Source organism: Oryctolagus cuniculus, chromosome 10 (genome assembly GCF_964237555.1).
Source record: "Oryctolagus cuniculus chromosome 10, mOryCun1.1, whole genome shotgun sequence".
Lineage (NCBI taxonomy): Eukaryota > Metazoa > Chordata > Mammalia > Lagomorpha > Leporidae > Oryctolagus > Oryctolagus cuniculus.
The window spans coordinates 99,420,668-99,446,837 of record NC_091441.1 but is presented as its reverse complement, the minus strand read 5'-3'; the positions used below and the strand labels follow the sequence as shown (position 1 = coordinate 99,446,837).

Here is a 26,170-nt window from a genome sequence, read left to right as displayed (position 1 = left end):
CGACCAGAACAGAGTTTCCATCTTCAAGCACCTAGGGAGACGGAGGCTGCTGTGCTCAGTCTGGTCCCGCTGAGTCCTCAGCCCCCCGACCCTGGTCACCCACTCTATCAGGGGGGATATGACTCAGCAGCTGGATGATGCCATAGTGGAAGCGCAGCTGCCAGTGGCCATGGGCCACACCACGCAGTCCTTCCCAGTTCTGTGGCCGTGCCTTCAGGACACCTAGCACTGGCCGCAATAAGGCCAGTGTCTGTGGCCCCGTCCATCCATATCTGCCAGGGAAGTGTGTGCCCTGCGGACAGAGAAGGAAGTCGAGGCTGAGCTCGGCAGACACTGGTGCTTTTAGCCCTGGCCTTCTACCCGCCTCTGTTGGTGTCCTTACTGTCGGGCGCGGTTGATGGTCTCTGCAGACAGCCGGAAGAGTCCCTCAAACTCATCCCGAGCCCACTGTGGCGGAGGGAGGAACGATGAGGTGTCAGGTGGGCAACAAGTGCATAGCTACGGGGCAGGGCCGGGTGGGGTGCTTCCCACCTGCAGGGTGTGCTCAGCTGTGCTCGGGAAATGCCGCACGGTACAGACGGGGTAGGAGGTGTCCTCAGCTAAGCCCGAGGCTTTGTAGCCCTCGGTCACGTCTGGCACGAACACTGCAGCACTGCCTTTGGTGCCCTCTGTGCCTGCCTCCAGCAGTGGTTTCAGATAGTGGGTGCAGCGAGCAGCCACATAGTGCCCTGGCAAGGGGGCAGAGCGTCAGAATTGGGCCTGGCACAGCCTTGGGCAAGAGGCTGAGCTCCAAGGTCAGGTCAGGCACTCACGGGCCTGGAAACTGTCCAGGGCAGCAGCCACGCCATTCACACGTGAGAAAAAGTGGTCCCCGTAGACATGCTCTGTGGTGGGATCCAGCGGGTAGGTGAGTGGAGTCACCTGTAGGTCTGGGTTCAGTCGCTGGGCAGCTACAGCAGCCACTTCTGCCTTGGGTCTCTGGGAAGCAGGGCGGAAGATGTTGGGTCAGGGCAGGGGCCTGTGAGAAGATTGGGGCCTTGTGGGACATGGACCGGGATAGGAGGGAGAGGTCACTCACACCAATGTCCTGGGGCCTGAACAGGAACTGACGGCTGAGGTTGGAGCGTTCTACGTGGTCCATGTCGGCAACAGTCACACTTCCGCCGCCCCCAGCTCCCAGGCCCACTAGGGCAAAGCCCTTGAGCAGCTCACAGCCAATGGCGCCAGCACCTACCTGCCGGCAGGAGCAGCCTTAGCCAGATGGCCTGCCCCAGCCCCTGCCAGACACGCTCCCCACTGGCGGTCTCATCCCTCAGCTCACCAGGAGGTAGTGCTGGCGGCTCAGTTTCTCCTGAAATCCAGCCCCAAACACAGCTATTTGCCCATCATAGCGGCAGCCTCTCTAGGGGACACACGGAGAGGTCCGTCAGTGACGGCTGCTGGCCGCCCTGCATCTTCTTACATGGAGCCTTCTGAATCAGGACCGGGGGACCAGAGCTCATGTTTCTGCCCTGATCTTGAACAAAGCCATACCTTCCCCCCACCAGGCTCTCACCGGGACGCAGTCCTCAGGTTTGGGAAGGATGTCCCCATTTTCCGGAAGACAGTCGAGAGCATCAAAGTACAGCCACTGGTCCAAGGGCATGAACTTCCCCGAGATTGCCTGAGGGCTGGCACCTTAGCCTGGGGGCTCCTGCCACCTCCCCACACCCTCAGATGCTGACCGGAGGCTACACCCAGCCTCCAGAGCCACTGTCTGGTGCCGGGTGCCCTCTGGCACACACTGCCCGCCCCACCTTCCCAGAACCTCCCCTCTCCGCACCTGTGCCTGTGCCCACCTTCAGCACTTCCTGCGCAGCCACTGCACCCAGCAAGGCTGCCATGGGGCTCAAGCTGCCAGCACTGCTCAAAGCAGTGATCCGCACTAGGGCCTCATCCAGTGGCTCTTCCAACGGCTCTTCGTCTGTCCCCTTCAGTGGTCCCAGGGCCCGGGCCAGGCACACCACAGCCTCTGCATCAACCTGTGTTGTGGGACTCTGTGGGCATTTTTGCCTCAGCCTGAGCTCCACAACCCTGCTCAACCGCTTTAGGCGGCCATGTAGCCTGTTACCCCACAGAGCAGGAACCATAGCCTGAGGGGGAAGGCCTGGCCCTGTTGCCAGCCTGGGCAGCACCACCTGCAGCTGAGCACCAGACAGAGACTCTGGAGGCTTCACCAATCTGGGTGCAGTTTCCAGCCAGGATCTAAGGGCTAGGGTGTGGCAAGGGTCCCCAGGCTGTGGTGCCTGGCACTTCCCATGGACCTGGCCTCCTGTGATGGGGATTTTTCATTTCCCTATTTTGAGCAAGGAAACCGCCCCTGGGATCTCAGCTTGGATCTGTGAGTGCTCTTTGTTACCTCCCGGCAGACAAGACCCCAAGAAGACAGAGGCTGGGAGTGGGGCCCAAGAGGCTACTCACAGGATCCCAGGGCTGCGGCGGCCGGCCATGGAGGTCCTGGAATTTGTGCAGCGCACGGAAGGCCTGATGCAGGCAGTGGACACGGTGCTGGGAACTCGAGGCCATGACCTGGGGCTGCAGCAGGGCTGTTTCCAGGGGTTTCTGCAGGGGGTACTTGGCTCAGGGCGGGTCCGGAATATTGCAGGCCCCTAAAGGTGCCCAAGCTTCCCTTGTACTCACGTGATTCACGGTCTTAGCTCTCTTGACTTCTATCACAGTCCCGCCACGCAAGTAACGGGAGAAGGTTGCTGTGTCCCCAATCTCCAAGGACCCGTCCTCTGGGGGCAAACCCAGCCTGGTAAATATGGCCGCTGAACCGAGTGGTTCCCATGCCCCATCACATCTGGCATCTGGATCCCAGACATCGCTGAACCCTGAGGACGGTGGAGGGAGAACCTGCCCGGAAGGACAACTGCTCACTCCCAACAGGCACTGGGGCATTGAGCCTGGAGTAGGGGTGGGATTGGCTTACCCTGCACACGGATGGGCTGGGGATCACAGCCATTGAGCTCAACCATGCCTTCAATGCCTGAGAAAGTCACCAAGTGCCCATCACGGAAGGAGTGGGGGACAGTCTCTCTTCGCAGAGTGAGAATGCCAGGGCAGCCCTGGGTAGGAGGTGGCCTGGCTCAGAAGTGTCTGTACCTGCCTTCCTCAGGCCCTTGGCAGCTTCTCTGATCAGCAAGCAAAGGCCAACCCCTCAGCACCCACCTGGGAGATGTGCTGAATCGTGGCTGTCAGTGGTTCCGCCTCGGTGGGGTCCTGGACAGTGAAGTTTTCACCAAAATCACAGAACAACTGCCTAGAGCGGGTGGCAAGGTCACTGAGGCGGCTTGCAGGTTGTGGTTAAGAATACGGGACACTAGGGCAGGCCCGGAGGGCCGGAATTGGAAAAAGGAATTCTGGGAGAGGCCTGGGCGTGAGCATTTGAGGGTAACTGCAGCAGGTCTAGAGACTGGGGAGGAGGAAGCAGGTGGGTGGGACTGGGAACTAGAATAGGGAAGAGGGGCTGGGCCAGGCCCTGGCAGGGTGGAGGGTCACCAGAGCAAACGTGGAGCTGAGGACAGCATGGGGGCCAGCTGCTGACTGCGATGCGGTGGGCTGGCAGCAGCCACTCACCCCACGAGGCCCCGGCTATCGGCCACCAGGAAGCAGACTCCATGCTCGTGGCACCAGGCGCCCACCTTCAGCTGCTCTTCCAGCTTTGAGGCCGTCAGTACCACCACCTGGGCACATGCCATCATCAGCAGGGCTCAAACCCTTGCCTAGCTTCCCTGCTGTTGGGGGCTGGATGAGGGGCTAGGGTGGCCTGGAAAGTGGGGCTGGGGGAGGCACCTGGAAGTCCAGCAGGAAGGCCTCGGTGATGTCACCCAGATGGACAGACACCTGGACAGCTTCATTGAGTTGAGCCAAGAGTTCCCGAGAGGCTTCAGCTCTGCTCCTTCCCAAGTCCCGCTCTGAGAGCAAAAACTAGGGAGAGACCCAGTGCAATCGGAACCCAGAGACCCCTGTCTCACCCTGGTCTGGGAACCGATAACTCCCCAGAACCCTCACCTGGGCGGCCAGGTCAGACCAGCAGGTAGGACAGGGATCATGCAGAGTGAGGCTGCCCACACCCATCAGGACCAGGTTCTTGGCCACCTCAGCCCCAAGGCCCTGCAGGCCTGACAGCAGCACCTTGGCTTCCCGCATCCTCTGCATGGCAGGTGGGCCAAGCACATACCTGCGGAGGTAAAGAAGGCAGGCAAGAGAGATCAGAAGGCCGCCCTGCCCCCACCCGGCTCGAGCCTCACAGCTGCCTGGAGTAGAGCTCCTCATCCAGTAACTGGGAGGGCCCCGGGGCGCGCATCCTCAGCCTCGGGCTGGACAGCAGGCTGCAGTGCTTGGAGAGGGCGTTCTGTGTGCGGAGTGGTGTCAGCAGGCTCCGTGCATTTGGTGCTGCTCAGCTACAGCAGTGCAGTCAGGCACCAATGCGGAAGGAGTGGAGGCCGCCTCTCCCGACAGCTCTCTCACCTCTGTCACCACAGGGGAAACAAAACTGAAACTAGACTCTGAGCCGGCTCCCGGCCCCGCCCCTCGGGCCAGGACAGATGCCAGCCCTACGTCGGCCAATCAGGGTCTGTCGCCAGGGATGCGTTCCAGGACTTCCAAGAAACAGCTCTGTTTCTGGGTGTCAGACTTAAGAGTGGGAGGCAAGAGGGTAACCACAGTCAGAAGGGTCTTATTTTTCTGTTAAACTTTTCTTTGAAATTACAGACTCACAAGAAGTTGCAAAAATAGTACAGAGAGGTCCTGTACCTTTCACAAGTGCACCTGTTTGCCTTCATGGAACTTGGGGACAATCCTTTCGAGGATGGACCACAGTTCTCCACAAAACTCCACAACTGCTACACCAAGTGCTTTCACAAGTTGTTGTTGTTTTTAATAGAATTAACTATTTTTAAATACATGATTCAGTGGCATTCAGTGCAACCACAATGTTGCACAAGTGTTACCTCTCTCTAGTTTAAAAATCTTTTCATCAACTCCAAGCACATTCAACACTTACTACCACCACCCTCACTGTAGGGGAACACTAGTATGCCTCTCTCTCTAGGGATCTGCCGCCTTGGGATATTTCATAGAAAAGGAATGATGAGGCTGGCACTGTGGCACAGCACATAAAACTGCCTCCTGCCGTTGTCAGCATCCCATATGGGAGCCAGTTCTAGTCCTGGCTGCTCTACTTCCAATCCAGATCTCTGCTCTGGCCTGGGAAAGCAGCGGAAGATGGCCCAAGTCCTTGGGCCCCTGCACCCATGTGGGAGACCCAGAGGAAGCTCCTGGCTTGATCAGTGCAGCTCCGGCCATTGCAGCCATCTGGGGAGTGGCCAGTGGATGAGGACCTCTCCCCCCAGCCTCTGCCTCTCTGTAACTCTGCCTTTCAAATAAATAAATAAATTTAAAATAAAATAAATATTTGAAAAAAAGGAATCATTTAAACTATGACCTTTTCTGTCTACATTCTTTCATTTAGGATGTTTTTGAGGTTCACCCAAGTTGTAACCTATACCAATATTCCATTCTTTCTTTCATGGGTGAATACTATTCCATTGTATCTGCAGACCACAATTTGTTTATCCATTCATCTACTGACAGACATCTGGGTTGTTTCCACCTTTTGGCTATTGTGCTATCATTTTTTAAAAGATTTATTTATTTATTTGAAAGTCAGAGTTATACAGAGGGAGGAGAGAGGTCTTCCATCCGATGGCTTACTCTGCAATCAGCCTCAACAGCCAGAGCTGTGACAAACCAAAGCCAGGAGCCAGGAGCCAGGAGCTTCCTCCAGGTCTCCCATGCGGTACAGGGGCCCAAGGACTTGGGTCATCCTCCACTGCTTTCCCAGGACACAGCAGAGAGCTGGATCAGAAGTGGAGCAGCCGGGTCTCGAACTGGCACTCATAAGGGATGCTGGCGCTTCAGGCCAGGGCGTTCACCCGCTATGCCACAGTACTGGCCCCTGTGCTATCATTTTTTAAAAAGATTTATTTTATTTACTTGACAGGCAGGGTTAGAGAGGGAGAGACAGAGAGAGAGATTTTCCAGCTGCTGGCTTACTCCCCAACGGCTGCAACACCCAGGGCTGGGCCAGATGGAAGCCAAGAGCCAAGAGCTTCTTCTGGGTCTCCCACATGGGTGCAGAGGCCCAAGGGTTTAGGCCATCCTCTGCTGCTTTTCCTAGGCCATTAGCAGGGAGCTGGATCTGAAGTAGAGCAGCCAGATCTCAAACTGGAGCCCATATGGGATGCTGGCAGCTTAACCTACCTACCCTACAACGCCAGTCCCTATCATTATTAAGTAAGTTCTTGAGTATCTGCTTTCAATTATTTTGCATATCTACCTAGGTATAGAATGGCTGGATCATGTGATAATTCTATGTTTAGCTTTTTTTTTTTTTTTGAAGACATTTATTTATTTGAAAGGCAGAGTTAGAGAGAGGCAGAGGCAGAGAGAGAGAGGTTTTCCATCTTCTGATTCACTCCCCAAATGGCTGCAATGGCTGGAGCTGAGCTGAGCTGAAGCCAGGAGCTAGGATCTTCTTCTCAGTTTCCCATGCAGGGACCTAAGGACTTGGGCCATCCCCCACTGCTTTCCCAGGCCATAGTGGAGAGCTGGATTGGAAAAGGAGCAGCTGGGACTTGAACCAGTGCTCACGTGGGATGCCAGTACTGCAGGCGGTGGCCTAGCCTACTATGCCACAGTGCCAGCCCTATATTTAGCTTTTTGATCAAACTATTTTCCACAACAGCTGCAACAACTTACATTCTTGAGGTGGATTTGGCACAGAGGCTAAAACTCAACTTGAAGCACATGCAGTTCAGGTCCCAGCTATGCTTCTGATTCCAGCATTCTGCTGATGGGCATCCTGGGAGGTACTTATGGCCCAAATACTGGGGTCCCTGTCACCTCAGAAGGAGGCTTGGATTAAGTTACTATCTCCCAGCTCTAGTCTGGCCCAGCCCCAGCTGTTGCAGGCATTTGGAGAGTAAACCAGCAGATGGAAAATTTTTCTGTTTCTCTGCCTTTCAAATAAATAAGGAAATGATTTTTTCAAACTTATGTTCACCAGCAATGTAAAAGATTTTATTTCTCTTTATTATTGCTAACACTGGTTCTTTTCTTTTTTTTTTTTTTTCAAGATTTATTTATTTGAAGGCAGCATAACAGAGAGATATTCCATCCACTGATTTACTTCCCAAAAGCCCACAATAGCCAGGGCTGGGCCAGGCCAAAACCAGGAGGCAGGAGCTCCGTCTGGATCTCCCCCATGGGTGGCAGGAATCCAAGTACCTGAGCCATCATCTACTGCTTCCCCAGTGCATTCACAGGGAGCTGGATCAGAATTGGAGCAGCTGGGGCTCGAACCAGAACTCTAATACACAATGCAAACAGGCATCCCAAGTGCCAGCTTGACCCACTGTGCTACAACACTTGCCTCCTTTATTCCATTTTTTTTTTTTTTTGAAAGGCAGAGTGGACAGTGAGAGAGAGACAGAGAGAAAGGTCTTCCTTTGCCATTGGTACACCCTCCAATGGCCGCCACGGCTGGCGCCCTGCAGCCGGTGCACCGCGCTGATCCGATGGCAGGAGTCAGGTACTTATCCTGGTCTCCCATGGGGTGCAGGGCCCAAGCACCTGGGCCATCCTCCACTGCACTCCCTGGCCACAGCAGAGAGCTGGCCTGGAAGAGGGGCAACCAGGACAGAATCCGGTGCCTTGACCGGGACTAGAACCTGGTGTGCCAGCGCCACAAGGTGGAGGATTAGCCTAGTGAGCCACGGAGGCAGCTATTCCATTTTTTCAAAAAATTATATGGGAAAAGAGTTATGTGGGGCTTGGCCTAGTGGTTGAAATGCTAGTTAAGATGCCCAAGTCCCATATGAGTGCCTGATTCCCAGCTCTGCTCCTGACTCCAGCTTCCTGATACTGCAGACCCTGGGACACAGTGGGGACACCTCAAGTGACTGGGTCCCTGCCACCCATGTGGGAGAGCTGCATTGTGTTCTCAAGCTCTCCGCTTTAGAAAGCCCAGTCCTGGCCGCTGTGGGCATTTGTGGGGTAAACCAGAGAATGGTCTGTCTCTGGTTTGTCTGGTCTGTCTATCCCTCTGCCTCTTTTTTTTTTTTTTTTTTAAGATTTATTTTTTATTTATTTGAAATATAAGAGTTACAGAGAGAGGTAGAGAGACAGAGAGATCTTCTATCCGATGGTTCATTCCTCAGATGGCCGCAATGGCTGGAGCTGCGCCGATCTGAAGCCAGGAGCTTCTTCCAGATCTCCCACGTGGGTGCAGGGGCCCAAGGACTTGCGCCATCTTCCACTGCTAGCTATCCCAGGCCATAGCAGATCGGACGAGCAGCAGCCAGGACTAGAACCGACGCCCATGTGGGATGCTGGTGCTGCAGGCCAGGGTGTTAACCCACTGTGCCACAGCGCCGGCCCCTCCTTCTGCCTCTTGAATACTTTTTTTTTTTGGACAGGCAGAGTGGACAGTGAGAGAGAGAGACAGAGAGAAAGGTCTTCCTTTGCCGTTGGTTCACCCTCCAATGGCCGCTGCGGCCGGTGTGCTGCGGCCGACACACCCCGCTGATCCAATGGCAGGAGCCAGGTACTTATCCTGGTCTCCCACGGGGTGCAGGGCCCAAGCACTTGGGCCATCCTCCACTGCCCTCCCTGGCCACAGCAGAGAGCTGGCCTGGAAGAGGGGCAACCGGGACAGAATCTGGCGCCCCAACCAGGACTAGAACCCGGTGTGCCGGCGCCGCAAGGTGGAGGATTAGCCTAGTGAGCCGCGGCGCCGGCCTTGAATACATTTTTAAAAAGCAAAAACCACCTTGGCTATTGTGGTCTTTTGCTTGTTTTCATTCAATAAACATTTATTGAGTGTGTCAGACTTACCAAAGAAATCAGGACCAGACTCTGAAGTAAAATGTTCTAATAAGCTACAAAAAGCATTTCAGGAAATTCAATATCCATTCTTAATTTTTAAAAACTTTCAGTAAGGGGTTGGTGTTGTGGCATGGCAAGTAAAGCCTCTCCTGCAATGCTGGCATCCCGTATAGGTATCAGTACACGTCCTGGCTATTCCACTCTGTCCCAGCACCCTGCTAATGTCCAAGGAAAACCAGAAGATGACCCAAGTACCTGGGCCCCTGCCACCCACATGGGAGACCCAGATGGATCTCCTGGATCTTGGCTTCAGCCTGTCTCAGTGCAGGACATTGTGGCCATCTAGTGAGTAAACCAGTGGATGGAAGATCTCTCTCTGTAACTTAGACTTTCAAATAAATAAATCTTTAAAAAACTTTCATTAAAATAGGAACATGTGTGTGTGTGTGTGTATTGCTTTTTAAAAATTTATCCCCTGGGAATGTCTAATTAGAATGTCTAAATAGGCCGGCGCCGCGGCTCACTAGGCTAATCCTCTGCCTTGCAGCGCCGGCACACCGGGTTCTAGTCCCGGTCGGGGCGCCGGATTCTGTCCCGGTTGCCCCTCTTCCAGGCCAGCTCTCTGCTGTGGCCCAGGAAGGCAGTGGAGGATGGCTCAAGTGCTTGGGCCCTGCACCCCATGGGAGACCAGGAGAAGCACCTGGCTCCTGGCTCCTGCCATCGGATCAGCGCGATGCGCCGGCCGCAGTGCGCTGGCTGCGGCGGCCATTGGAGGGTGAACCAACGGCAAAGGAAGACCTTTTTCTCTGTCTCTCTCTCTCACTGTCCACTCTGCCTGTCAAAAAATACATACATAAAAAATTTAAAAAAATAAAAAATAAAAATAAAATAGAATGTCTAATTCCCTGGTAATGTCTAATCTACTTTCTATGAATTTGACTAATATTCCACCTATTATTGTGGAATCTTATATTCTTTGTCCTTTTATGACTAACTGATTTCACTTAGCATATCTTCAAGGTTCATCCATGTTGAAGCTCGTATCAGAATATCATTCATTTTGAATGAATGAATGAATTTCATTCATTCCATTGTGTGTATAGATCACATTTTGTTAATCCATTCATGGATATTTGGCTTCCTTCTACCTTTTGGCTATTGTGAATAATGGTTATTTGAACATTGGTGAGCAAATACCTATTAAAGTCCTTGCTAATTCAATTCTTTTAAGTATCCTTGAATACCTTGGATTAGAATTTCTGGATCATATGGTAATTCTGTTTATTTTGATGAACTACCAAACTATGTTTCACAGTAGTTGCACTGTTTTACAGTCTCACAAAAAATACACAATGATTTCAATTTCTCTGCAGCCTTGCCAATACTACTTTCCATATTTTTTTTAAAGATTTATTTATTCATTTGAAAGTCAGAGTTACACAAAGAGAGAAAAGGCAGAGAGAGAGAGAGGTCTTCTATCCGACGGTTCACTCCCCAAATGGCCGCAATGGCCAGAGCTGCGCCGATCTGAAGCCAGGAGCCAGGAGCTTCTTCCAGGTCTCCCATGTGGGTGTAGGGGCCCAAGGACTTGGGCCATCTTCCACTGCTTTCCCAGGCCATAGCAGAGAGCTGGACAGGAAGTGGAGCAGCTGGGCCTCAAACCGGTGCCCACACGGGATGCCTGCGCTTCAGGCCAGGGTGTTAACCCACTGTACCACAGCACCGGACCCAACTTTCCATCTTTTTGATAATAGCTATCCTAGTGAATGTGAAGTAGTATCTCATCGTGGTTTTGATTTGTATTTTTTAATGACTAATTGTATTGAATATTTTTTCAATATTTTCTTGAAAGTCCTGTGTGATATAGGAAAATTGATAGAATTGTAATTTATTTTTTTAAAAAAAGATTTATTTATTTGAAGGTCAGAGCTACAGAAAGGAGAAGACAGAGACCTTCCATCCATTGCTTCACTCCCCAGATGGCCACAATGACCAAGGCTGAGCTAGGCTGAAGCCAGGAGCCAAGAGCTTCTTCCAGGTCTCTCATGTGAGTAGTTCAATTATGTGGGCCATCTTCCGCTGCTTTTCCCAGGCCATTAGCAGAGAGCTGGATCAGAAGTGGAGCAGCTGACATTGTGAACCAGTGCCCATATGGGATTCCATCATTACAGGAGGCAGCTTTACCCACTATTCCATGATGCCAGACTCTATTTATTTCTTTTATCTATGCTTTGATGTCATACTTAAGAAACCATTGTCAGGGCTGGAGTTATGGCACTGTAGGTTAAACTACTGCCTGCAAAGCCAGCATCCCATAGGAGTACTGGTTCCAGTCCTGGCTGCTGCACTTCCTATCCAACTCCCTGCTATTGTACCTGGGAAAGCAGCAGCATATGGCCCAAGTGCTTGGGCCCCCCAGATAGAGTACCTGGTTCCTGGCTTTGGCCTGACCTAGCCCTGGCCATTGTGGCCATTTGGGGAGTGAAACAGAGGATGGAAGATCTCTTTCTCTCTCCCTTCCTTTCTGTAACTTTGCCTTTCATTAATTAAAAAAAAAAAAATCAATTGAACATATAGGTGATTGATTATTTCTGGGCTAATGTATTCCGTTTATCTATATATCTATCCTTATACTAGTACTACACTATTTTGATTGATAGAATTTGTAGTAGGTTCTATTTTTTTTGGTAATTTCTTTTTAAAACTTCTAGGTATTTATGTTAAAGGCAGAGAAAGAGAGGCAGACAGATAGATCTCCTTTCTACTGGTTCACTCTCCAAATGTACACAAAAGACAGGGGTAAGGGGTGCTAGCCAAAGCCAGGAACTGAGAACTCAATTTGTGTTTCTCACATGGGTGGCAGAAACCCAAGTACCTCAGTCATTATCTGCTGTCTCCCAGAATGCACATTAACAGGAAGCTGGAATCAGGAGCTAAGCTGGTGACAGCCTGGCAGCCAAACGGCATACAATTATTCATAGCGTTTTCGAACCAGGTTTCATATGGGATGCCTGCATCACAGGCAGCACTTAACCTGCTGTGCCACAACACAGCCCCATTATTCTCTATTTGATTTATCTGCACTCTAACCTTTATTATTTCTTACCTTCTGCTAGCTTTATTTATTTTTAGATTTATTTATTTGAAAGTCAGAGTTACACAGTAATAGAAGGAGAGGCAGAGAGAGGGAGGTCTTCCATCTGCTTGTTCACTCCCCAGTTGGTTGCAACGGCTGGAGCTGCGCCGATCCGAAGCCAGGAGCCAGGAGCTTCTTCCAGGTCTCCCATGCGGGTGCAGGGGCTCAAGGACTTGGGCCTTCTTGTACTGTCTTCCAGGACCATAGCAGAGAGCTGGATGGGAAGTGGAACAGCCAGGACTCGAACCACATGAGATGCCTACATTGCAGGCAGTGGCTTTACCCATTACACCACTGCCTTAAATGCCAACATCCCATATAGGCACTGGTTCGAGTCGCAGCTGCTCCATTTCCAATCCAGCTCTCTGCTGAGGCCTGGGAAAGCAGTGGAAGATGGCCCAAGTCATTAGGACCCTGCACTCACGTGGGAGACCAGGATTCTGAATGGTGCAGCTCTGGCCATTGCGGCCATCTGGGGAGTGAACCAGTGGATGGAAGATGCTCTCTCTCTTCCTTTCTCTCTCTGCCTCTCTGTAACTCTGCCTTTCAAATGAATATATTTACAAAAGAAAAAGTCGTGTTAAGGAAGATGGGTAGGTGGGGGGGACAGAAAGCTCTAAGAAGCCATCCCTCCACTGAAGCAACTACTTTGGAAATCTGGAATCTAGAACAGGGAATATTCACTCAGAATGGATTGTAATCTAAATGTAAAACAAATCTCTTAGAAGATAACATAGGGTAAAACCCAGGTTACTCTGGGTTTGGTGTTGACTTTTTAGACCTAACACCAAAAGCATGACTTATGACAGAAAAAAACTGACAAATTGTATTTCATTAAAATGAAAATTTTCTGGTCTACGGAAGACAATGGAAAAAGACAAACCACAGTTTGGGAGAAAATCTTTGGAAAACGTATCTGATGAAGGTCTGGCATCCACATTGCACTCATGGGCCACATAACAACATTTCAGTCAATGATGGACTGCATATTAAATGGTGTCCCCCACCCCACCAAGTTATATTGCCTGGCAACAACAAAGCAATCTTAGTTTTTTAAGTACATTCCATGATATTCTCACGAGAAAATTCCTTTCATATTTCTCAGACTGTATCTCCACTGTTAACCATGACTGTATATAAGAACTTTTTTTTTTTTTTTTTGACAGATAGAGTTTGACAGTGAGAGAGAGAGACAGAGAAAGGTCTTCCTTCCGTTGGTTCACCCCCAAAATGGCCAATACAGCTGGCGTGCTGTGCTGATCTGAAGCCAGGAGCCAGGTGCTTCCTCCTGGTCTCCCACGTGGGTGCAGGGCTCAAGCACTTGGGCCATCCTCCACTGCCTTCCTGGGCCACAGCAGAGCTGGACTGGAAGAGGAGCAACCAGGACTAGAACCCGGGGTGTCGGTGCCATAGGAGGAAGATTAGCCAAGTGAGCCACAGCACTGGCCAGAACTCTTAAAACTCAACAACAGGGGCCAACTCTGTGGCATAGTAGGTTGTCTCTGCTTGTGGTGCCAGCATCCTATATGGGTGTCAGTTCATGTCCTAGTTGCTTTTCCAATCCAGCTCTCTGCTTATGGCCTGGGAAAGCAGTGGAAGATGGCCCAAGTGCTTGGGCCCTGTACCCACGTGGGAGACCCAGAAGCTCCTGGCTCCTGGCTTTGGATTGGCTCAGCTCTAGCTACTGTGGCCATTTGGGGAGTGAACCAGCCGATGGAAGACCTCTCTCTCTGCCTCTCAAATAAATAAATCTTATAAAATTTTTTTTTAAAAAAACAATGAGAAAACAATTTTAAAAATGGGTAGAAGATCAAACACACACCTCACCAAAGGTACCCAGATGGCAAATAAGTACATGGAAAGATATTCAGCATCGTATGTCCTCAGAGAACTGCTGGTTTATCCAATAATATGACAGCACCACCTATTAGGCTAAAAATCCTAAACTTGGACAACACCAGATGCTGGCAAAGAACTCCATTTCAGTGCTGGTGGGAACACAAAATGGTACAGCTATTTTGGAAGACACTTTGGCAGTTTCATACAAAGCTAAACATAGCCTTATAACCCAGCAATTATGCTCCTAGGTCTTTTACCCAAATGAATTTTTTAAAAAGCTTATATCCACATGAAAAACTCTGTACATGAATATTTATACCAGCTTTATTCGTAATGCCGAAACTTGAGAACAACCAAGATGTCCTCCAATGGGGAAAAAGTGGGGGAGGGGAATACGGGACCTCTGCTCTTCACCAGGCAGCCAGCCCTCAGGGTAGACTCAGGGTAGCTACAGCTATGAGAAAAGTTAAAATAAACCAGCCTCTTCATCAAGCTCTCCCCTGGATACTGAAAGCATTCTATTAGATTCCAGATTTCCAAAGTGGCTTCTTCAGCAGATGGATGGATTCTGAGAACTTTCTGTCCCCCTAGCTACCCCATCTTCTTTGACACAATTTTTTCTTTAAACATAATTTAAAAAGATTACCCTTTTGGGACCAGCATTGTGGTATAGCAGGTTAAGCCACTACCTGCAATGTCTGCATCCCACATGGAGGTCAGTTTGTGTCCTGGCTGCTCCACTTCTGATCCAGCTTCCTGCTAATGGCCTGGGAAAAGCAGTGGAGAATGGCCCAAGTGCTTGGGCCCCTAACACCCACATGGGAGACCCAGAACAAGCTCCTGGCCCAACCCTGGCTGTTGCGGCCATCTGCAGAGTGAATCAGCAGATAGAAGGCCTCTATTTTTCAAATAAGTAAATAAATCTTTAAATGACCCCTTCCCCACCCCTCCCCCCCCCACAAAAAAAAACACCAAAACTACCCTTTTCTCCTTGAATCTCCTTTATTCCTTTGTCAAAGATCAGTTGGCTGCACTTGTGTGAATCTACTTCTGGGCTTTATTCTGTTCCGTGGATCTATTTGTCTGCTTTTGCCAATACATCTGTTTTGATTTCTGTAACTATCTGAAGTCTTAAAGTTAGGTCATGTCACTCCTCTGACTTTGTTTTTCAGTACTGTGTTGGCTTTCGCTTGCCCAGCTAGATTTAAAACCAGTCTGTCCATATCTGTCAAATAACTTGTTAGAGCTTTTTTGGGACTGTGTAGAATCTATAGATCAAGCTGGGAAAAACTGATTTTTTTTTTGGATGAAATTAGACATATATTTTGAAAGAAATTACCATAACAGTGTTTTGTTTTGGACAGGCAGAGTGGACAATGAGAGAGAGAGACAGAGAGAAAGGTCTTTCTTTGCCGTTGGTTCACCCTCCAATGGCCGCCGCGGCCAGCGTGCTGCGCACCGCACTGATCCCATGGCAGGAGCCAGGTACTTATCCTGGTCTCCCATGGGGTGCAGGGCCCAAGGACTTGGGCCATCCTCCACTGCCCTCCCTGGCCACAGCAGAGAGCTGGCCTGGAAGAGGGGCAACCGGGACAGAATCCGGCGCCCCGACCGGGACTAGAACCTGGTGTGCCGGCGCCGCTAGGCGGAGGATTAGCCTAGTGAGCCGCGGCGCCGGCCATAACAGCGCATTGTAAAATATCAGCAGCAAAATCTCTTAAAGGCTAAAAATAAGAAATGTTCTATTTAGATGTACTGATACGCTAACAGTTCATATATTTTTTCTTTGTTTCAATGGATGACTTGTATTCCAGCTTGTCCTCCGAAGGCTTTGGAATATATGAAATTACGTTTACTTTTAAGGCCAGCACTGAGGCTCACTAGGCTAATCCTCCGCCTTGCAGCGCCGGCACACCGGGTTCTGGTCCCGGTCAGGGCACCGGATTCTGTCCTGGTTGCCCCTCTTCCAGGCCAGCTCTCTGCTGTGGCCAGGGAGGGCAGTGGAGGATGGCCCAAGTCCTTGGGCCCTGTACCCCATGGGAGACCAGGAGAAGTACCTGGCTCCTGCCATGGGATCAGTGCGGTGCGCAGCACGCCAGCCACGGCGGCCACTGGAGGGTGAACCAACGGCAAAGGAAGACCTTTGTCTCTCTCTTTCTCACTGTCTACTCTGCCTGTCCAAAAAAAAAAAAAAAAAAAAAAAAAAAATTACATTTACTTTTAGTGGTTCTTGCTATATAGCTGTCCTCATTTCTAACTTTTTCCTGGTTTCTTCAACTGTTTCAAATTCTGGAGCATAGCATACGTGAAGCAATCCACCAAAGCAGCTCTGGTTCATCCCGTTTTCTCTTGGCCATCCTTGCGTTTTGTAAATGCCAATTTTAGACAGACTTCTGTTAAACCCTCCACTGGGTATTCATCTAATCATTGCACTTCTCAATTGCACCACACAGAGCAAATCGCTCAACTAATTCCTTCATGGCGCCCACCGCATGAATGACTTGTTATTAATAAGTACTGAGACTCCAAATTGATTGTGTACAACTTGGTAGCACAGGGTCAGCGTCCCTCCTGATACTTGGGCCGCGTGTCGCACACTGGCTTCTGGACATGGTGCTTCAATAAGCTCCAGGGTTGCCTGCAACTCGATGCCATCACACCCGTGTCAGGGCTCGCTGGGGCAGAACTGATATGTTGACAATGTTGAAGCTCCTTCATGGAGCTTCTCTCCATTATTTAGGTCTTAATTCTTTTGCTTGAGTTTTACAGTTTTTAGCACATAGATCTTGAATATACTCTCTCAGAATTACACCTAGGGGCCGGCACTGTGGCATAGTGGGTAAAGCTGCTGCTTACAGTGCCAGCATCCCATACAGGCACCGGTTCAAGTCCTGGCTGCTCCACTTCCAATCCAGCTCTCTGCTATGGCCTGGGAAAGCAGAAGATGTCCCAAGTTCTTGAGCTCCTGCACCTGCGTGGGAGATCCGCAAGAAGCTCCTGGCTTCGGAATGGCCCAGCTCCGGCCATTGTGGCCAACTGGGGAGTAAACCAGCGGATGGAAGACCTCTCTCTCTCTGCGTAACTCTTTCAAATAAATAAATAAATCTTAAAAAAAAAAAAAAAAAAAGAATTACACCTAAGTATTTCTTTTTTTTTTGGTGTAAGTGGTATTATGTATTCAGATTTAAATTCCAGTTGTTCATCGCTGGTATGTAAGGAATCAATAGACTTTTCTGAGTCCAGTGAAATCCAAAGACCAGCAATTTGGCTGTCAGGGCTTAGAAGTGAGGAGGAAGGGGCAGAAGACACTAGTGATTTGTTGTGTTTGCTATGAGCTTGCTGCTGGAGAGATCCTGGTTTACCCATTTATTTTCTGCTTATGGCCTTTTGTTGTGCCCAGGTTAGAGCCTGTGGACAAAGTTGCCATGATCTCATTCTTGCTAAAATCTCCCTGTGCCCTGTGAAAGGGCACATGCCTAAGGAACTGCTGGATCTGAGTCTGGGTGATGTGCTTGCTTCAGAGAGCCATGTTAGGGCACTGGCATTATAGTACAGCAGGTTAAGCCATCACTCACCAACGCTGGCATCCATATTAGAGTGCTGTTTTTGAGTCTTGGCTACTCTACTTCTGATCCAGTTCCCTGCTAATTCAACTGGGAAGGGAGTGGAGGATGCCTAAGTGCTTGGGCCCCTGTCATCTATGTGGGAGACTTGGATGGAGTTCCTGCCTTCTGGCTTCCATCTGACCCAGACCTGGCTGTTGTGGTCATTAGGACAATGAACCAGTGGATACAAGATCTTTCTTTCTCTCCTCTCTGTTAGTCTGCCTTTCAAATAAATAAGTAAATCTTAAAAAAATGGTCATGTTAAACACTTTTCTAAAGGGTACAAATTTATACTCCCAGAGCCAGGAAGAAGAGATTCTTTCTTTATTTTACATAGAAATCTTTCACGATCCTCTCCCCACACCATCCCCTATTGCCCAGTCATGCCTAGCAGGTCAGAGGCAGGTAGAAGATTAAAGTCCTCAAGCATTTTGGTCCATAAAGCCAGTCAACACATGAGCCTGGTCTCTAGGACCAGAAGGAACCCAACCAATCTAATAATGGCTATAAATAGAATCCCAGAACCAGGAATGGGCTGTTCACAAGAACAGCGAATTGACCATATCAGCTCCAAAAGACAGGCCCACTGTGATGGGAGTGGGGCAGAGTAAGTGCAGGAAGAGCATAGTGTCTGGGTGTCACTGTCACTCTCACCTGCTTGCTGTCCTTGCTCCCAAGACTGGTGAAGAGGGGCCATCCCCCCAAAACCCTGGCCTGGCCAGTCCTTGACCTACAAGTCAGAAGCACTGCTCAGATTCACTGGTCTCTCTGCCACAGGAAGGTGTCCATCTTGGCCTGGGAGGGAGGGTTCAGAGGTCTCACTCCTACTCTCTGTTTGGTCTTGGCCTTGGGTTTAACAGGCAGTGGGCGGATCACGGCAATGTCAGTCTGGAGGAGATGCTAAGGAAGAGGCCTGGAGAGGAGACTGGAATGCAGGGCAGGAGAGCTCAGGCTTGCGGGTGGGGAGCCCTGCTACACTGAGCAAGTCCTAGCACTGCACATCTGAGGCTGCAGGCACTGGCAGGCTGGGATCTGGGGGTAGAGGTTAGGAACATGTGGGCACCACAGTGCAGCTCAGACTACCACCACAGAACAAGGATACAGGTTGAATGAATTTTGTCCGGCCTCCAAGCCCATCGAAGCCTGTTCTTACCTAGGGCAGAAGGAAGAGATGAGGTTAGGTTAGGAGACTAGCTCCCCAACCCACCTGAGAGGGCTGGCCCCTGGTCACTTGTGGGAAGCCACACTCACAGCATCTGTGTTTCGACAGGACTCTGTCTTGGCCCTTTTGGGCTGCTTCTGGCCCAGGACAGCATTGCGGATGAAGACAGGGAAGGCATCAGCCAGTTCCTCATCTAGCTCTCCTGCACAGCGCTGGCCACCCAGCAAGAGCTGGGGCTCCTGGAGGGGAGAAACCCAGAGCACCAGATGGTCACAAAGCAGGAAGGGTAGTGGAACAAGATTGGGATCTCTGACGCCTCACCAGCAGACAGGAAGGTACTGAGTAGGGACCCAAGGATTACTCCAAAATGTCTGTCCTGGGTCAGCAGTGAGAGGGCTCTAGGAAGATCCTGCCCTCCCAGACATGTAGCTCCATGCCCAGTGCTGACAAGAGTTGGTGACCATTTGAGCTGCTTCTGGGAAGCCCTTACCTGCTTGGAGCCTTTGGCTACCTTCTTGGAGACGTCTTGATCAGGAGAGCTGTGAAAATGAGATATGAAGGCAAAAGCGGGTAAGCAAGACATCAAGGCCAGGCTCAGCACATGCTTTTGGGGACGCCACTGCATAGCATGGCTATGAAGCGTCAGTGCTCCCCCAACCCAAATGCAGGTCTGGGAGTAGATGGGCAGCCACAGCCAAAGAGTGGTGGAGGCAAGGAGACGGGACCATGTCCTACGCTGACTTCCACTCAGAGCCAAATTCTTTTTTTTTTTTAAAGATGTATTTATTTATTTGAAAGTCAGAGTTATACAGTGAGAGAAGGAGAGGCAGAGAGAGAGAGAGAGAGCAGAGTGAGAGAGAGAGGCAGAGAGTGAGAGAGAGAGGCAGAGAGTGAGAGAGAGAGGGTCTTCCATCCGCTGGTTCACTCCCCAGTTGGCCACAACAGCTGGAGCTGTGGCGATCCAAAGCCAAGAGCCAGGAGCTTCTTCTGGGTCTCTCACGAGGGTGTAGGAGCCCAAGGACTTGGGCCATTTTGAACTTCTTCCCCAGACCATAGCAGAGAGCTGGACTGGAAGTGGAGCAGCTGAGACTTGAACCATATGGGATGCCTGCACTGCAGGCAGTGGCTTTACCTGCTATGCCACAGAGCCAGCCCCGAGCCAAATTCTAATGTTTCCCAGGTCCATGTTATCATCACCATGTCTCAGGTTTTACATGAACACTAAATTTACAAAACCCCTAAGCCAGCATGGTGGCACAGCAGATTAAGCCACTGCTTGAGATGCCAGCATCTTCAAGTCCTGGCTGCTCTACTTTCCATCTAGCTCTCTATTAATGTGCCTAGGAAAGCAGTGGAAGGTGGCCCAAGAGTTTGGGCCCCTGCCACCCATCATGGGAGAACTAGATGGAGTTTCAGGCTCCTGACTTCAGCCTGGCCCATTCCTGGCTGTTGTGGCCATTTGAACAGTAAACCAGTGGATGGAAGATCTCTGTCTCAGTAACTCTACCTTTCAAATAAATAAATAAATCTCAAAAAAACTTACAAAACTCCATGTAAATTTAATAAGCAACGCAAAACTCCAATTCACCACCCAGTCATGCAAAGCAGTCACACAAGAGGCGGAAGGCATCTAATGAACTCAGGTCTTGTCGTGTCTGCCTAGAAAAGAGGCACTGCCTCCATGAGACCCTTAGTAAGGTGCCCCACAAAGTACTCAGAGACCACAAAGTCAGGTCATCTCCCTAGAGGATCTGTGCAGGAGGCTCTCAGGCCCTGGACTCTCACTCCCAGCCCGAGTTGGACAACATGTTGCCACCCACTTTTAGGGATCCTAGAAGCTGGATATCCTCTCCTGGTATTTTCCCAGGTGAGTGGGAAGATGGTGACCTAAGTCTGACTCTTTGGCTCCTCATGTCATGAGGACAGGAACAAGCTCAGGACCAGCCGACTCTGGACTCTATGCTGTTGTCCCCATAGCCTGCAATGAGGCTGCATGACAGCTGTGAGAAAACTGCTCTTACTGGTTCTAGGAAAGCTGAGTTAAATGCATCCTGCGCTCCCTCACTGCCCCACAGACCATGAAAGTGGGGTAAGGGCCTCGGAAGACCCAGGTGCCCATCTTCAATCTTCACAGCTGAAGAAGAGGAAGTCAGATTATGGAGCAGGCACTGATGCGCTCCTGACTACCACCCACAAGCCCTGGGTTTGTTTCTCACTGATATGAGGCTGGGCCCCATATAGCAGGGGTGCCAATACCCCTCCGGTTGGGGAGAGGCAGTTAGTCCAGCTGCCTTGTCTTATTCTATCCCCACTGACTACCGTCTCAATTTCTTTCTCTCATGCTCACCCTTTGATTAAGAGGAAATCTGATCAGCCTTAAATTTCCTTAGCATATACCCTCAGGCATAAGTGGGAAGAGTTCTTGTCTTCCTAAGAACCACACATGGCACGCCTGGCCAAGGAAACAGACTCTTTTCCCAGTCCCATTACACCCATAGTCCAGTTCCCATCTGCCTCACTGCAGCTCCTCAGACCATGCCTACCCATTTCATTTCATTTTATTTTATTGACATGACAGAGTGGACAGTGAGAGAGAGACAGAAAGAAAGGTCTTCCTTTACCATTGGTTCACCCTCCAATGGCACCACACTGATCCAAAGCTAGGAGCCAGGTGCTTCCTCCTGGTCTCCCATGGGGTGCAGGGCCCAAGCACTTGGGTCATCCTCCACTGCACTCCCGGGCCACTGCAGAGAGCTGGACTGGAAGAGGGGCAACTGGGACAGAATCCGGCGCCCTGACTGGGACTAGAACCTAGTGTGCCAGCACCACAGGTGGAGGATTAGCCTATTGAGCCGCGGCGCCGGCCCTGCCCTTTTGGGCTACTCCCTTGGGTGATGGGGCCCTGAGCGCTATGGTTTAAGAAGATTCTGTCTCAAGCATGAATCTTAAAGGCACAAAATGTTAACAGGAAGCTCAGAATCCCTGGCTCAGGAACCTGATGGGCAGGCCATCAAGGGACGGGGAGCAACCCCTGAACAGCACTAGCCCAGACTTGCCCCTACAGGGATCCCTGTGTTCTAACTGGCATCTCAACACTTTGCATTGAAGGCTGATGGTGAGGATTAATGAGACAAGCAAGAGAAGAACTCTGCACAGGTTAAGTGCTCAGAAGAGGGAAGAAGAGTTGGCTGGAACCAAAGCCAGGCAGCCCTGACTGCCCCATCAGCCACTCAGAGCTGTCAGAGTACTGCCTACAGATAGGCCTTAGCCATTCTTCCTCCAGAACATGGACAGTGCCAGGAACCAACACTCACTGTGCCTTCTCCATGCAGGGCTTCTTGCAGTGAGCATGCTGGGAGCTGGAGGGCCGGGCTGGGGGAGTGTTCACATCAAAGATAGCATTGAGGTCAATGTCATCACCGAAGGATGGCCGGCGGAGCTTCAGGTTCAGCATCTCCACAGGAGCTGGGCTGAAGACAGAGAAGGCCTGATTAGCTGGGACCACAGGGGCACCCCAGAAGGACAACAGCCCTTCAAACACCAGAGACAGCTCGGCTCAGCTCCAAGGGCCTGAAACCACCTCCTGACTCGGGCCCACCCTCAGGGAAGCCCTGATCTCTAGAGAATAAACCACTTGGGCCAGTCGTCTACACAGTCACAGGACCAGTGAATGTCTAGAAGACAGGAAAGCAAGCAAGCAAAACCCGAGACAAAACCCTGTGAAGAAACAAAAGACTACTGCCCTTTAACACGGAGCCTCGTTTCTCAGTATGCAGTGCAAGGGGGCAGCCAGAGACATTGCATTGATCAATGAGGCCATGTTCCCCTCTGTCCCTCTGTGGTGCTGCTACTTGTTACGGCAATTGGTATGAGTACTGGTATGAAGCCATCAATGTGACTCCCCTAGGGGGATGGCACTTCTATAGCTTGAATATGATGTAGGCATTAAAGTAGTATTTCTGGAGAATAAAATTAAGAACATGGGGAAATGTTCATATGTTAAATTTTTTAAAATATATGTTTATTTATTTGAAAGGCAGAGCTACGGAGAGGCAGAGAGGCGGAGCGGGGTGGGGAGGGAGAGAGGGAGAGAGAGAGAGAATCTTTTATCTGCTGGTTCACTCCCCAAATGGCAGCATTGGCCAGGGCTGGGCCAAGCCGAAGACAGGAGCCAGGATCTTCTTCCAGGTCTCCCACATGGGTGTGGGGGTCCAACTACTTGGGCCATCTGCTTTCTCAGGCGCATTAGCAGGGAGCTGGATCAGAAGTGGAGCAGCTGGGACTTGAACCGAACCCATAAAGGATGCCGGCACTGCAGGCAGTGGCTTTACCAGCTACACCACAGCACCAGACTTTCGTATATTGAATTTAATACGCAATAGAATGCAATCACATGATTTGGAGTACATGCTGCTACTCAACCCCATCCTGACCTTCACATGTAGAAAAAGGACTGGAAGGAAATATACTACATGTCCAACAGTAACTACTCTGTGCTAACTATATTTTCCAAATTCTCAACAGGCAGGTTTTTACTTTTATCGAAGGTGGTGGGAGTTGAATTCTGTTAGAAAACTTTGCTCAGCGGGATTCTTCTAGCCCACCTGACCTGGCAGGAGCAGATCTGAGGACAACCCTGGGGACTGGCAGGAGGAGCTTCAAGGATACCCCCTCTTTCCTTCCCTCAGAACTTTAGGGCTGCATTAGAGCCCACTCCCATTATGGTGTGCAGATCAGAGGGAAGGGAGCTACTGTCAGTGAGATCTGGAATGGGGAAGCCACAGAGAGCCTGGACCATCTCCTTTCCCTGGTCAGGCCCTGGAAGTTCTATTCTTCTTCTTTGCCCACAAGTGGAAATGAAAGCTGCACAAACCCTCCTCATGCTAGCTCCAATGGGTTATTTTGTTTCTCCTTGGGATCCACAGCATAAGGCAGCAGTTAGGACAGCTCATGTCAACTTTTTTATAGTTTCCATCATTCTGTGCGATTTACCAACCCAAGCAAGCTCAGCCTCAGGCTGTGAAAGGTGAACTCAAGAGGCAGGCAAGGGTCTGGCTGGGTGCAGTCATTTTACCCTCCAAGTGGCCCATGGCAAGACTTCCTACCATTACCCTCTCAGGCCTTGACCAACGGTTGCCAAGGTACATGCTCACCCTTGACTTAAGCCAACATCGTCTCTGTCATTTGCACCAACTGCCATTCACAACAATCAGCTCAAGACTCAGGAAGTTTTCACAGTGCCTCCCTCATCCCCTACACCCACATCTGGCCCACATGAACACATTTCTTGTTTTCTCAAATTGTTCCTGGTACATCCTTCTTCCTTTGAGCTTAAAGCCTGTTTCCCTTCCTGCCTGGGGCCCACTCTCTTCCTTTCCATGTTCTGTCTGTCCTGTGAGGAGGAAAAGCCTCAATTCAGTAGCAGTTCCTTCACTGGTTGAAGGTTAACTTGAGGCCATCCAGGTGACGCCATCCACCACTCTAGAGATATACACCCATGGCTACCTTACACGGATTCATGCCAGAGCCTCAAGAAATGGGGCCAGATGATTCAAGCCGCCTTCCAAAACAGAGCTGAGGCCCTGGGTAGACCCACTTTCTAAGTGCCATGGGACCAGTCAATGTCTCCTCCATGAATTTCCATCTTGTGGAGGCCCTACTAAAAGCATAGGCCTCCTCAACTCTCTCCAGTCTGGGGGTCAGGGGCCCTTGAAACCCATAAGAAGTCAGTCTGCCTAACATCCCCCTCTATAGTTGGGGCAGTGTCTATTTCCTGAGGCCTCCCTAAAATTGTTGCAGAAATCCTGCTGTAACAAATGGAATGGGCAGCCACAATCAGAACCCAGAGAGTCCCACAAAATTCTGGGGGAAAGAGCATGGCCAGGGGCCAGAACTCACAAGGCAGGGGCTCTGAATAAAAGGACAGAGCCTTTAAAGAAGCCTGAAAACTGGGGCAGTGATAGAAGGTGTGAAATCAGCTCCACCCCTTCTGACATCTGTACTGAAAGAATACTAGGCAGTCAGGCTGCTACCTTGGGTCAGGAAATGGAAGAGCCTTTCCCAAAGACACAAAACTAACCACTTGTGGTGACCTGGGGCAGCTAATATCGGATAATAAAGCCTTTTGCATCCTGGGTTCAGTTAAGACTCAGCATGATGCAACTCACTGCACACTGCCCCTAACCCACCCCAGAGAAGTTGGGCTTCCAGGGAGCCTTCCTATTATCTCACAATGAGAGGGCTGTAGGCAGCCAAGGCCACTAGTGGGAGGCAAGCTCAAGAAAAAGGCTGTGATGCACAAACACTGACCTTGATACAAGCAGAAAGGTGAGGACATAAAACAAGAACAGCATGTACTGCAAATGTACTCAAAGAGCAAGAAAAATAACTTGCAAATTTACAATATGAGGAAGGAAATTCTGATGCATACTACAACAGGGATAAACTTTGAAGACATGCTAGGTGAAATAAGCCAGGATAAGCCAGGGCACATATCATATGATCCCACTTATATGAGATTCCTAGAGTAGTCAAATTCACAAACAGAAAGCAAAACAGTGGTTCAGGAGCTGGGGAGAAAGGGCAATGGGGAGTTACTCTTTAATGGGTACAGAATTTAATTTTGGGAAGATGTAAAAGTTCTAGAGATGAATGGTGCTGATGGGTGCACAGCATGAGAATGTATTTAATGGCACAAAACTATTTTTACTTAAGGGGCTGATGTGCAGAGGGTTAAGCCACTGCTTACAATGCCAGCATCCCATATCAGAGAGCCGGTTCAAGTCCCAGCTGCTCTGCTTCCAATCCAGCTCCTTGCTAACACACTTGGGAGAGCAGCAAAAGATGGCCCAAGTATTTGGGCCCATGCCAGTTATATGAGAGACCTGGAAGGAGTTCCAGGCTTCTGGTCTCAGCCTGATCCAGGCCCTGCCTTTGCTACCATCTGGAGAGTGAACCAATGTAAGAAAGACCTCTTTCTTTCTCTGTCTCTCCCTCTCTGTCACTCTGTCTTCCAAATAAAATAAAATATTCTTTAAAAACACAACTATACTTAAAAAATGGTTACAAGGGGGCCAGCATTGTGGTACAGCACACTAAGCTGCTGCTTTTGACACCAACATCCCATATCACAGTGCAGTTGAAGTCCTAACTGCTCTGTTTCTGATCAAGCTCCCCCTAATATGCCTGAGAATAGAGGAAGATGGCCCGAGTGGTTGGGCCCTTGTCACCCACATGGGAGACCTGGATGGAGTTCCAGGTTCCCAGCTTTAGCCTGGACCAGCCCCAGTGTTGTGGCCATTTGGGGAATGTGCCAGCAGCATTGAAGATTCTTTCTTCTCTGTCATTCTTTTTAATAAATATATATTTTAAAATGGAGGAGGAGGAGGAAAACAATAAAAGCAAAACACTTGCCACCCTAAATTTTATGCCGATAAAAATAGTGGGAGAAAAAGCAGAACTAAGTCATCCTGCAGCTCGATAGGCAACGCTGCCCAG

The 26,170-nt window shown here is 50.2% G+C and overlaps 2 protein-coding genes across 3 annotated transcripts in view; both read right to left on the bottom strand.

The window, feature by feature from the left end:
- UBA7 (ubiquitin like modifier activating enzyme 7) overlaps nucleotides 1-4,540 on the bottom strand; it is a gene marked incomplete in the record, with an annotated part of 8,949 nt that extends 4,409 nt beyond the window's left edge. Inside the window, 17 exon segments of the mRNA XM_070050799.1 lie at nucleotides 104-262; nucleotides 265-292; nucleotides 383-447; nucleotides 532-728; nucleotides 813-978; nucleotides 1,079-1,234; nucleotides 1,322-1,402; nucleotides 1,556-1,663; nucleotides 1,839-2,021; nucleotides 2,461-2,601; nucleotides 2,680-2,777; nucleotides 2,972-3,107; nucleotides 3,211-3,301; nucleotides 3,619-3,725; nucleotides 3,835-3,969; nucleotides 4,054-4,222; nucleotides 4,293-4,540. Coding sequence (XP_069906900.1) covers nucleotides 104-262; nucleotides 265-292; nucleotides 383-447; nucleotides 532-728; nucleotides 813-978; nucleotides 1,079-1,234; nucleotides 1,322-1,402; nucleotides 1,556-1,663; nucleotides 1,839-2,021; nucleotides 2,461-2,601; nucleotides 2,680-2,777; nucleotides 2,972-3,107; nucleotides 3,211-3,301; nucleotides 3,619-3,725; nucleotides 3,835-3,969; nucleotides 4,054-4,222; nucleotides 4,293-4,348 — 2,076 coding nt within the window.
- TRAIP (TRAF interacting protein) overlaps nucleotides 4,087-26,170 on the bottom strand; it is a 39,020-nt gene continuing 16,936 nt past the window's right edge. The window contains exons 11-16 of one of the 2 annotated variants that reach the window (XR_007921913.2): nucleotides 21,988-22,143; nucleotides 19,164-19,212; nucleotides 18,763-18,912; nucleotides 18,614-18,664; nucleotides 18,166-18,399; nucleotides 4,087-4,222 (exon numbers count right to left, since the gene is read on the bottom strand). Coding sequence is in view for 1 of the 2 variants with exons in the window: in XM_002713357.4 (XP_002713403.2) it covers nucleotides 18,268-18,399; nucleotides 18,614-18,664; nucleotides 18,763-18,912; nucleotides 19,164-19,212; nucleotides 21,988-22,143 (538 nt within the window). In the remaining variant the exon portion in view is untranslated. Of the gene's footprint in view, nucleotides 4,223-17,812; nucleotides 18,400-18,613; nucleotides 18,665-18,762; nucleotides 18,913-19,163; nucleotides 19,213-21,987; nucleotides 22,144-26,170 lie in introns of those variants that run through there. The other variant, XM_002713357.4, reaches the window with a different exon arrangement.